This window comes from Cervus canadensis, chromosome 27, assembly GCF_019320065.1.
Source record: "Cervus canadensis isolate Bull #8, Minnesota chromosome 27, ASM1932006v1, whole genome shotgun sequence".
Taxonomy (NCBI): domain Eukaryota; kingdom Metazoa; phylum Chordata; class Mammalia; order Artiodactyla; family Cervidae; genus Cervus; species Cervus canadensis.
Genome location: NC_057412.1, coordinates 48,139,045 through 48,151,174, shown reverse-complemented (window position 1 = coordinate 48,151,174; position 12,130 = coordinate 48,139,045). Strand labels below are relative to the sequence as shown.

Sequence of the window (12,130 nt, the reverse complement as noted above, 5' to 3'; positions counted from 1 at the left end):
GGAGGAGAGTGACTTAAGATTGTGTGTGTTAGTTGCGCAGTCTCGTATGGCTCTTTGCGACCCCATGGGCTATAGCCCTTCAGGCTCCTCTGCCCATGGACTTCTCCAGGCAAGAATACTGGAGTGGGTTGCCACTCCCTTCTCCAGGGTTAACTGGAAAGAAAGACTAGGTCCAGATCATTTTGGTCATTTTAGGGAGTTTAGACTTTTATTCTTTGTGTAATAAATGTTTCCATTCAGGCTCAGAAAATTTTAAGTCCTCATATAGTCCCTGTTGTTCATTTACTTATTTTACTCAGATATTTCCTCATCTTGTTTCTTAGTTACTGTTTATTATTAGTAGTAAATAGTTTATCTACAGATACCTGGTCCTAATGCATCAATATTTAGCTTCAAAGACCTATAATTCAGAACAGCTAGTCAGGGGAAAAAAGGACAAAAACCAACTAATCAGAAGGAAAACTCCATGAGGGCATAAACCAATTTTGCACATTTTTTGTCTCCAGTTTATTATGCAATGCCTGGTGCATAGTAGCTGTTCATTAAATATTTGACAAAAAATCATTGGTCAGCACATTGCTTGTAACTTTTAGAAAATAGAGGTTTTTTTGTTTTTTGGTTTTTTTTTCTGCGAACCATTTAAAGTTCAAAGCAGCATTGCTGTTTGTATAAATTAGAGAAACAAACTAGAAAGCATCGTCTTCACACATTTCTCACCAACTGTGAAGTAAAGACCTTCTGCTGTCATAAGACCAAGCTGAAGCCTTCCTCAAAGGGTTGTGTCTGAGGCTCTTCATTCCCTTATGTCATGTCTCTTGAATTTTTTTCCTTTTCCTTCTTCCTTGTTGTTATTATATTATTCCAAGGAGGCCTCTTACCTCTCCCATTCCTCTTAGTAAGGAGAGCTGGGTCAGTGCCAAAAGCCTGTGGATGGTGGGATATTACTTCATTTTGTTGCCAGAGTTTGTGGGATAGCTCACACATGGCAAAGATCGTTTCTGACAAAGTGAGATTCTTCTGTGATCAACAAGAAACTCAAAAGCTTCCGTCTTAGACTGGTCAAATCAAGTTAGGACACATTGATAACTGGAAAGTGAGAGAGAGGGATGGGAGGAGGAGGGAGGGAGGATTGGGATCATGACACGGAATATTCTCAAAGAATATTCTCACAGAATGTCCTCACAGTATATAATCATATCCTTAGTAATTGGCAGTAAGAGAATTAAGACACATATTAGGCAAAGAAATGACAGGAAATTGTTGAGTACCTTTTAAATTACTGAGATTAAAATCCTCTTAATTTAAAACTATTTTTTGAGTCTGTATTCAAATTCATTTTGAATGCTTTCTTAATAATTTTTAATAACTTAAATTATTTTTCTAGCACCTACTCTTAAAGCTTTTTGCCTAATAGTGTTCAATCGACCATGGTTCAACAAGTAACTTATTGATCACCTATGTAAACAGCACCGATTAGGTTATTATAAAAGCATGACAAACTCGTCTCTTCTCCCATCGGCACTGAGTCATTGGCATTGCTCTCGTTTGCTCATTAAGTACACCATCGTCAGTGCAAACACAGGATAGACTGAGCTGTTCCTCAAAGATGTGCATCTGCGTGTATGCTGAGGATTTAAGATGGAAACACATCACTTTTGTCTACACGTCTAGGCCCCACTGCCTCCATCCCTAAAAACGTGAACGTTATTTGATTGTACATTATCTGTGTTTGTGTTGTTTCATATTTTACTATAATCTTCCCAATTTCTCAAAGATTAACATAGTTCTAATGTCTCAGCTTAGTGGCCCCACTCCTAGGAGTTTCTTTGTAGATCTGGGACAATGATTACATTGTTCCAAGCTCCCAGGTGATAACTCATGCTGCTGATGTAAGAACCACATTTTAAGAACCACTGTCTTACATACTTCTAAGTGCTTAAAGACAAGGGTTATCTTTGCAGTCTACGACTGCAGCTTTTGTGCAGCTCTCCATGTGAAAGTGTCCACCAAGCAACTCTCACTTATTTTTTTGCTTTTCTTTACAAGACTTTAGAACCAAGCTCCATTGGCCTCATTATCATGTCTTTAAGCTTTGGATATTCTTGTTAAAATTGCTTCACCCACTCTGTCACGTGTCACCACAAAGACATTTTAACATTTTGTCCTGCCTGCTTATACAGCCTGCTCAAACTCTGTACTTACTGTGTACTGGGGAGGAGATTGCTTGTCAAAGGATCACTTCTGACCCTGTCCCCCACATCAGTTGGGCTCAGAATCAGGACCAGCTTGGAATCTACCTGAATTATCCTTTTATTAGATAGTTAATATCTAAGGTACAAGGTTAATATCTTACATCCTTATATAGAATTAATATTTAATATCTTTAAACCGAAGCATATTGGAGATGAGATGTCAAAAATATACGTTACTGTGATTGGTCCCTGGAGTAGGTGAGAGTATTCCATACCTATCAACCTCTCATTTTTGTCCATTTTAGTCATCTTACTCAAAATTTCCATTAACTGTTGCTTATTCTGTCCTTATGTTTATTTATCCCTAGTTTCACAGCTCTTTTTTTTCTTAAGTGATTGTAAAAAAAAACAGGTCCTATTTTTAAACGGCATCATCAAAACCTCAAGAACAGATAACATAATGCCCTACTTTATGCACACCACTAGGCTTTTAAATGTCCTTTCTTGGCTAGTCTTCCTTTCGAGCTTAGTGTAAGTGTTTGGAATTGACATGCACACATTGCTATATTTAAAATATATAACCGTTAACAAGGACCTACTGTAAAAAAAAATCTGGAAATTTTTTTTTTAATTACAACTTTTATAATTATTAACTTTTAAACTCTTTTATTTTCCTAAGGATGAGGAGACAGACAACGAAGAAAACTTTATTGATCTCAACGTTTTGAAGGCCCAGACCTATCGCTTGGTAAGTTACATGGGGTACATGCAGGACCAACAAGCAGTCAGTCCATGTATTCTGCTGGGAATGGAAGCAAGTGGAAATCATTGTTGGCCATTGTTCTGTGTATTATTTGAAAAGTAGCTCTTGAAATTATTTTCTTATACATAAAATGTTATAGCAAATATAAAACTCAGAGGGGCAAGTGGAACAGCCTCTGGTCTATATCATGAAATATCAACTCAGCATCAATTTCAAGTTATTTTCCATTATAATGACCTGTCATGGTCTTCATTATAGGAAAATAGTTAAATTGTAGGTAATTCTTTAAAATAAAATGGATTATATCAAGACTGGTATATGACTAGATGGTCAGTTGCTTCAGGTCAGTTTTTGCTTTATTTTAATTAGGAAATAAGCCCAGTCTATAAAAGAGAACCCACTCGATGAAATAATTTCCAAGTACACTTGGGATTTTTGTATTTTCCTGTATGTATGTTATATTTCAATAAAGTGATACTTCCTGCATGCTGAAAAAGTACATATGAAACAAAATCTTATTTGTCCTTTATTTAATTTTTCTCATCTTAATTCTGCAAACCAGTTTGGATCAGTTTTGGGTACACATCATGAAGACTTCCTTGGCTACCTCACCCCAAGGTGGTCTCTTCACTTATCATTCACTGCCACAGTATTGTTAGCATTTGTAACTATTATTAACAACATGTGTGTGTTTCCTGCCCAACTTGAGGTGTATGTAATATGATGTGGCTAACTTGCCTGACTGTGTGAGTTGTCTTTGAGACTTTTCAGTACTTACTAGGTATATGACTTTGAGTAGGCTTCCAATCTTCTTGTGCCATATCTTCATCATCCATAAAATCAGAATAAAACTATTACCTTTAACAAAGATTTTTTAAAGATTTAAAGAGTTACTGCACATGAAGCATTTGTATGATGTCTGTCTGGCACATAGAAAGTACTTACAAGTTATTGGCAAAAACCAAAACCACACCTCCCCCCCACATTCCTTCTCTTAAATCTGACTTGTATAAGCTCTTTGGTAACAGGAATAACTATCATTTTTTATATTCTCCAAGTGTAACACAGAAGGTACTGACTAAATGCTTCTTAAATGAACAAATAATTATTTTGTTGCTCAATTGAAAATTATTTCAAAATAATATGTTAACATTTAAATACAGCCAAGCTTCAGTTATAACAATATACTTGCCGATCACTATAATTTTCAAAGTACTTTAAAACACATCCTTTCCTGACCTTTTAAGGTATTTGAGAAGATGTTACCTCCGTTTTACAAATACAAAAAATGAAATTTCTAACCTTGAGACAGTTTAATCTTTTAAAAAGCAAATAAATTGCAGTGCCTTAATTTTAGCTCAGTTTCTTCAAACTCCCAAGTCTATTGCTTTTTCTCCTTTACCTTATAACAAAGAGTTCAATGGCGTAGATTCCTCACTTAAGCAAGGATGCTTCGGTGCTTGGTGTTCTTGTGATGAAGATGTGATGACAGAGTCCTAAAGTGTGAAGAAAAAAACAAAACTAGAGTTGCATACACAGTTATTCTTATAAAGAAGTTGTTGTTTGTACTATTCATTCTTATATTGATGGTGCAAATAGAAGCCTGTGCAGACCACCTGTGATTCCCTCTAGACTACGTAGTTTGAGTATTCGGAAGGAGCAAAGTAATTTAACTTGCCTCTAGCATGATTCTTAAGTCCCTGTTGGTCCTACTTTCAATTTTTCACCTCCATTAAACTCTGTAAGGATGGGTTTTTGCTCTACCAGTGACTTTATAAATGATCTAAGTATTAGATCCTTTGGTCAATAGTTATTCATATATAACCTAGACTTTTTTGAGCTAAGACTGTATGGTTGCCTTTTCACGAGAGGAAAAAGTCTGAACACCAGGTGTTTGTGGATGGTCAGCCATGAAGTACTAATGAGGCAGAAAACCCTTTCATATTTAAAAACTCTGGCAAGTTTATGATGTTGCCCACTAAAGCCATCTGCCGGAGACAGCTGTATCTGACTGCAGCCTGCAGCGGCTCAGGCCGCCCTTTCCCTGAGACAGAACTGCTGTGTCGCTAGGAACACAGGCTTAGGACTTGATGTTTCATGAAGCAGGTGTGCTCACAGTGCGGAAGAAATGTTATGTCACCCAAGTTGACGTGGTGAATTCGTCGCTAGAACAAGAATGGTGGATTCTATCTAGGAAATTGATTTCCTCAGTGTATACGTGACCGTGCCAGCCCAGCAGCGTGTGGCTTACGGCAGACCCCTCTACCTGTGGTTTGGAAACATTAGATGCTTCTCCAGTCATTCTGTGTCTCCTCCCCAGCTTTATGGTTCTTCACGGGCTCTGGCATTATACTCGTCTGACTTGTTTATTGTCTGTCTCAACCAGTGGAACGCGAACTCCTCTAGAGCAGAAACTTCTCAAACTGCTTTTTCACCTACCTGTGCCTGCTGTGTAGAACGTGCTCAGTATTGAATAATATTAAATGAAAACATGTGTGAATGGATGCCATTTTATATTTATAATTTTATGAGAAAGTATAGTTTAATCTTCATAGAGAAGAGAATCTCTCAGCAATAATTGGGTTCTCTTCTATGTACCAGGTAGGATCATGCAGGGAGAAATCTACTTATATTCCTTTCTTTCATTTAATAAAGCGTAGTCTAGACCCTGAGAAGTTTGCTCTTAAGGATGGTGGTAACTCAAGAAGCTGGGTCTACATGAGCATTTTCCTGAGACTCGTGGTAGGAACAAGAGAGAAGGCACATGAGACAGATATATGTTGTAGATTGTGTTCTCTGGAAGTTGACACTGAGACAGTTTGGGATGCAAGATGTTCGTGGTGAAAAGACAGGGGGAGAAAGCGGTATTGGGCAGAGGGGGGATAGAGCTGTGAGTCAGGCCTGATAAAGCCTTGGCCAGCCTGCTGAGAAGCTGTGGAGAAGTGCGGCCTGCTGGACTTGGTCTCTGGAGGCAGGCTGCCCTGGGAAGGAGGCAACCCCCAGGATCGGTAGCTCCGCACATGGGACAGAGCCCGAGGGAGCTGACAGCAGGAAAGCCGCTTGCTGCCCAGCTGAGCACAAGTCCTTCCTTGAAAGAAATCCAAGAGCTCCGGCGTCCTGACCCCCACTAAGTAGCTGAAGCCTATTACTGCTCATTTGAAGAAGCTGTAAAGAGATGCTGTGTGCCCATTGACTAAACTTTGCAGTGTCTGCCTAACCAGAGCGTGATGCGGCGGCAGCATTTCATGAACACTGAAACCAGGGTTCTAAGAAAATGGTGCTTCCTGTCAATCATGAATGCTTGTGGTGATGGCATTGGCTTGTGTGGAAGCAGGTGTTTTTCAGAATAGTTATCTACTTCAAGGTTTAAAAAATATACTTTGAAGCCATTTTTGCTGTGATTTCCTCCTCCAGTCTCTTAACGCATTATGGTTTTACCAGTAACACAGGTATACCTCATCTTCTGATACTTCACTTGATTGTGCTTTGCAGATACTGCATTTTGCAGATACTGATTTTTTTTTTTTAAACAAATCAAAGATTTGTGGCAACCCTGCATCGAGCAAGTCTGCTGGTGTTATTTTTCCAACAGTATTTTCTCACTTAGTCTCTGTGTCATATTTTGATAATTCTAGAAATGTTTCAAACTTTCCCATAATTATTATATTTGTTATGGCAATTTGTGATCAGTGATCTTTTGTCTTTTATCCACAATCTTGATGTTAACCACTGTGACTTGCTAAAGACTCAGATGACAGCATTTTAGTGATAAAATCTTTTTTAATTAAAGCATGTACATTATTTTTTAGACATAATGCCATTGCACACTTAACAGACTACAGTGTATTGTAAACATACCTCTTAGGTGCACTGGGAAACCAAAACAGTTGTGTGAATCACTTTATTGTGGTATTCACTTTATTGAAGTGGTCTGGAGCCAAACCTGCAACATCGCTGAGGTTTATGTCCATACTGTGCAAGAAAACAACTCCTGCAACTAGTGAGGGATTGCTTTATTTTTCCAGAGTTTGATTTGCGGGTTACTTGTTTAAATTTTGAATTTTTTCTTAGAAAGAAAAAAATTGCTAGCCCCCAGAGTTCCACATTCTCTTGGTCCCTCTGGTTTCCGAACGTTTTCCAAGTCTGAAATTGAGTAGAAGCGTTTGTGAGGGTGGCCATGGGGTGGGCACACTAGTGAGGAATGAAGCTCTGACCGTGGGGCAGAGCCTGTGAGGGTTAGTGATGTGGTAGAATGTTCAAGGATGTGAGGGGTGGGAGCAGGGAAGGAAGCAAGGTGTTCAGCAGGTGTTGTGGTTATTACCATTTGAAATTTGAGCATGCTGATTGGAAAGTGCCTGCATGTTCATGGTAACTAGGCTGTAATTATGAGTGGTCTCTGAAAAACCCATCCATGCTGAAGCTCAAGAGAATCCCAGCAGTCGCGATCTGGCAGCGTAATGCAGATGTCTCATTCTTCTCCCCCAGCAAAAAAAAAAAAAAAAATGGGAGGGAAGCTGCGCACTCTCTGAATTCTATTTTTAAATGCCCATCACTTCATTTCAAAACATTTTTTTCAAACATGCCATAGACACCATTCTTCCTTGAGATGCTAAATTTAAGGTTTTAGAAATCAAATCCTAAGTTATACAGCACAAAACCAACTCTCTGAAAAGGTTTAAACACAATTGGTTTTTAATTGCTTAGCAAAAAATTCATTGTAGCAAGAATGAGAGAATTTTTAGCTTAAAAGGCAAAAGCTGTAAAGAATTAAGACTCTGGGCTTAGGATAAAAATCATCTCCGTTGTAGTTTAGGGTGTCATTGTGGCAAGTCTGCAATATTGTAATCAAAAAGGGGGCGAAGATGGATCTACCTTGATTAATAACTTAAATTGCATTTTCTTCACTTTACCTATGGTTGACACGTCACTGCTCAACATAGTGTCTTTCTGAGTAACACGAGGGAAAACATACCATGCTCCAACATGACGTGCCCACGGTTTACCTCTGGTTCTGATTCCTGCTTGAGGAAAATGTTCTTTCTTCTCCTTTCCTAAAACCATGGGGTGTGAGTTCTCTTTGTGCTGTGACTGTGCTCTGTCATTGGTGCTTCACAGAAGAAACAATTAAAACGCCACATGTTTTGAGTGTGATGGAATGCGTCATGGCTGAGCAAATGCTTTTATTTCTCTGGTAACTAACCCGTACCACCCCAGCAGTTTCACATCTGGAGGTGAATAGGAAATGTAGGTTAGAGAAGAAAGCTGCATCGCTCACTGCTCAGAGGAGACTCAAATGGCAGCCCTTGCTGGGTGTAAAGGAGAGTTTTGCTTGATCTTTAGTGTCGCTTTTGAATCCACACTTGAAATAGGAGAGATCCTCATCTTCATCCTGGTTTTATTGTGAGGAAGCGAGGACTTTTTACGGTCCCTTCCAACTCTGAGTCCATACCTTTAAGGCCAGTGCTACAGTGGAAAAGCAGCCTTAGATATAAAATCCTGACCACATGGCCATGATCTATCCTCTCTCTAACTCTTCTTTCTTATCTGTAGGTGGGGACACAATTCAACCCAGGGTTGTTTCAAGATTAATAGAACTTCGGGACCACACCTAGCATGGTGCTGGCAGAGAGTATATATTTGATGAATTTCTTATTTTGTATAATTTTTACCTCTCCTCTAGATTGGAATTAGTTGTAAACATCCTTAGGTGTTATAGGAGAATAGAAAAAAGCCCCAATCTCACTATACAAGTTTCTAGACCGCCATGAGTGTTTTTGAGTAAGAAGCTTGCGTAGCGTGTGAGTTATAAGGAAGATTGCATTTCGATGTAAATCGGGAAGCTCTGCTGACAGCATGGCTCTAATTTCACTGTCTGTTGCTGGATTGTTCTTGAAGGCCCAATCTGCTTTGGACTCAATCTGCTGTTGCATAGGTTCTCCCCTATAGAGATGACTAAGGGGAATCTAATGAAAAGTATTGTAGTTTTAGGATCTTTCCTAGGAATTATTTGAAAGCTGTCCTCTGGCTTAGAGGAAAAAATTCACAAAATTCACCTGGCCTCTGAGGTCTTCACGATATGTTCAATTTTCTTTTGCTTCCCAGTATTTAGCCTTTTAATCTCCTAGTCTGTCATCTCATGTGATCTTCACAAGCGATGTTCATTTGATATTTCATATTTGGCTTATGATGCTTTCCTGCCTATGGAAACACTTGACTTGCCTCTTCTGCCTGTTTACAATCCAAACTTCCTTGTAAAGTTAAACTTATATTTCACCATTGCCGTTTTCTCTCTCTTATTCAGACTCCTAAAGCATTTACCACCCCTGTACTGGCTAGTTTTTGGAAGGTAATCAAACTTACATTTTTACTTGTTTTTATTGAAAAAACTTTTTTTCTTTTTAAAGGTAAAATATATTCCTTGTTTATTTTACATGAAAGCCCAAAAGAATACAAAGAAAAAATTAAAAATTTCTTCAGATCTCAACACCTTGATATAAACATTGTATCCCTTTACACATAATTGCCCTGAGGTCCAGTGAGACGCTAACATTTAGTGAATCTGGATGAAGGGTATATGTGAATTTTTAATGCTATTTGTGTAATTTTTTATAAGTCTGAAAAAAATTATGCTGATGCAAAAATAGATTACTGAAGTAGTACAGAGTTAAAAAAAATAATCCACATATATGGTTATATTAGTATATGAAGAAATGCAAATCAATCAGAGATTCAATTAAATGGTGATGAGATAACAAGCTGTTCATCTGGAGAAAAAAGATGGATTCCTCCCTCATATCTTACACCCAAATAAACCTCATATGGATCAACAAATTAAAAACTGATGAGGCCCAAGGATATGAGTGGCAAGTGTAATATTCATGGGTTGAAATAGGCAAGATAACACATGGTGAGAAAACTAAAAACCATAAAGGGAAGAGTACTGATAAATCTGAATGCATAAAAATTAAAAGCTTATGTATGGAGGGACGGGGAGCACCGTAAAGTTAAAAGACAAGTAAGGAAGTGGGCAAATATGGTTGTAACTTCCTGACAAAGGATTGATGGCCAGGCAGTAAGCAGCTCCAGAGCTTGTGCCCCAGGGCGACCTTGGCTGGGCCCTGCCGCTCACGAGTGACGTGACATTGGGGAAATTGTGTAACTGCTCTCCACCTCGTTTTTCTTATTCGAAAAAATGGGAATAAGGCTCCTTTGATTCATGGTCTTATATAACCTGTGTGTAAAAGCATCTAATACCATGCTTGGCATATGATAATGGTAATGGTAATTATAACTACTAACATATATTGGGGGCTTATTGTGTATCAAGTATCATAAAAGCCTTTCAAATACATCATTTAATTTAATCCCCGTAACAACCTCAATGTGGAGAGGGTACAATTTTTACTTCCATTTTACAGATGGGGACCCTGAGATTTAATGACTAGCAGCTAGTAAGTGATGAAGGTGGAATTTGACCAGAGATGGGATGCCTGACTCATTGTCTTAACATTTACATCGTACTGTGGTGATTCTTAAGAGAACTTAGTTCCCTGAGTCCTGGGAATATTTAATCTTGACAATTAATTGGATTTTAATATTCCTCTCAGTAGGTATGAATTGAGCTCTTCAAATGTATTTAAGTGCCGGTATATCCATGTGGTTACAGTCTCAAAAGAAACCTTGTAGAAATTCATGCCATAAAAAGTTAGACTTATTCGCATACTCTGCAACACCAAGTATAGTATTGGGGCATTGATATATCCATATTGTTGCCATCTCAAAGAAAAGAAGCCTTACAGAAATTTATGCCATAAAAAGTTAGACTTATTTTGCATACTCTGCAACACCAAGTATAATGTCTACGTTATTTCCTCCAGACTCACTTCCTGTGTTCCTTTCTTTGGTTTTAGTTTGAGAAAATAAAAAGTCTATAGAAATGACTTTATCTTAGCACTTGGTGTACTAGTGTAGCTGAAGTACTTAAAGTAGCAAAGGTAGTTTGATGTGTTAAATAGAGATAATATTGGAGGTTAAATTCTCCTTCAAAAACAATTTCAGATCTTTAATTGGAAAATTAAATTTATTTTGTGTTGATTTGGGGAGCTTTCTTTTTACCCTTTCTGGCATGTGGGAACAAAATTTGTTCAAGTCTTGGTTCATATTATAACTCAATAAAATTTCTTTTGATAGTCTTAAAATTGAACTTAAGAAAACTTCTGTGAACTTCATATATTTCAATACAGAGGCTACCATCTATCTATTTCTTTTGATAGATTAGCCAGGGTTTAATTTGGTTATTCAGAGCAAATTTGAAGATACTTTTTGAATGGTATTAAACATTTTTCTTCACAGTAATATAGTGTTAAATCATGTAAAACCTAATTTGGAAAGAAAATAATGAATTAGACTCACATTTTGTGCTTCTTTAATCATGAAGAAGAATTGACTTGTAGCGACATGAATGGTTTTAACTCTGCCTTAAATATAATTTGTTAAAATCATTAGATTTTGAGAGAATACTCTGATTGAAATAGCAATAACTTATTTACCCCTTTCTCTAGCTTTATTGATAGATGGGAAAGAAGGACACTAGATGCCCTTAGGAGAAACCCTGTTTAATCCATAGTAATACTATATATACTCTATTAGCCTTTTGGCCATCTAGCCTATCTTGGAAATGCAGCAAATGAGGCAGAATGCAAAAAAGGTCCCTGAGCAACCAAAATAAGGATAAACACTTTCATTTAAAATTTTTCTGTGAAGAGTCCTAACCTCACTGCCCTCCATCCCTGAATGCTCACTTTTTTCTCTTGTATTCTTGTGCTCAGTCGCTCAGCCGTGTCCAACTCTGCAACCCCATGGACTGTAGCCCACCAGGCTCTTCTGTCCATGAGATTTCCCAGGCAAGAATACTGGAGTGGGTTGCCATTTCCTTCTCCAGGGGATCTTCCTGACCCAGGGACCGAACCCACGTCTCTTGAGTCTCCTGCATTGGCAGGTAGATTCTTTACCACTGCGCCACCTGGGGAGTCCAACTTTGCCTAAATTCTAACAAGTTTGGTTATTAGGTTTCTAAATCCACAGAAGCTTAGGAGAAGGAAGAGGTACTGCAGACAAGCAGGGAGACAGCCACAGATGATCACTGGCATCTTGATACTAAAGACAGCTCTAGGAA

General features: G+C 38.1%; 1 protein-coding gene across 2 annotated transcripts in view; it reads left to right on the top strand.

Annotated features, from left to right (window-relative positions):
- IFT57 (intraflagellar transport 57) overlaps window positions 1-12,130 on the top strand; it is a 74,859-nt gene that overhangs the window by 19,681 nt on the left and 43,048 nt on the right. For both annotated transcript variants that reach the window (XM_043448917.1, XM_043448916.1), the window contains exon 5: window positions 2,872-2,940. In XM_043448917.1, the coding sequence (XP_043304852.1) occupies window positions 2,872-2,940 (69 nt within the window). The remainder of the gene's footprint in view (window positions 1-2,871; window positions 2,941-12,130) is intronic.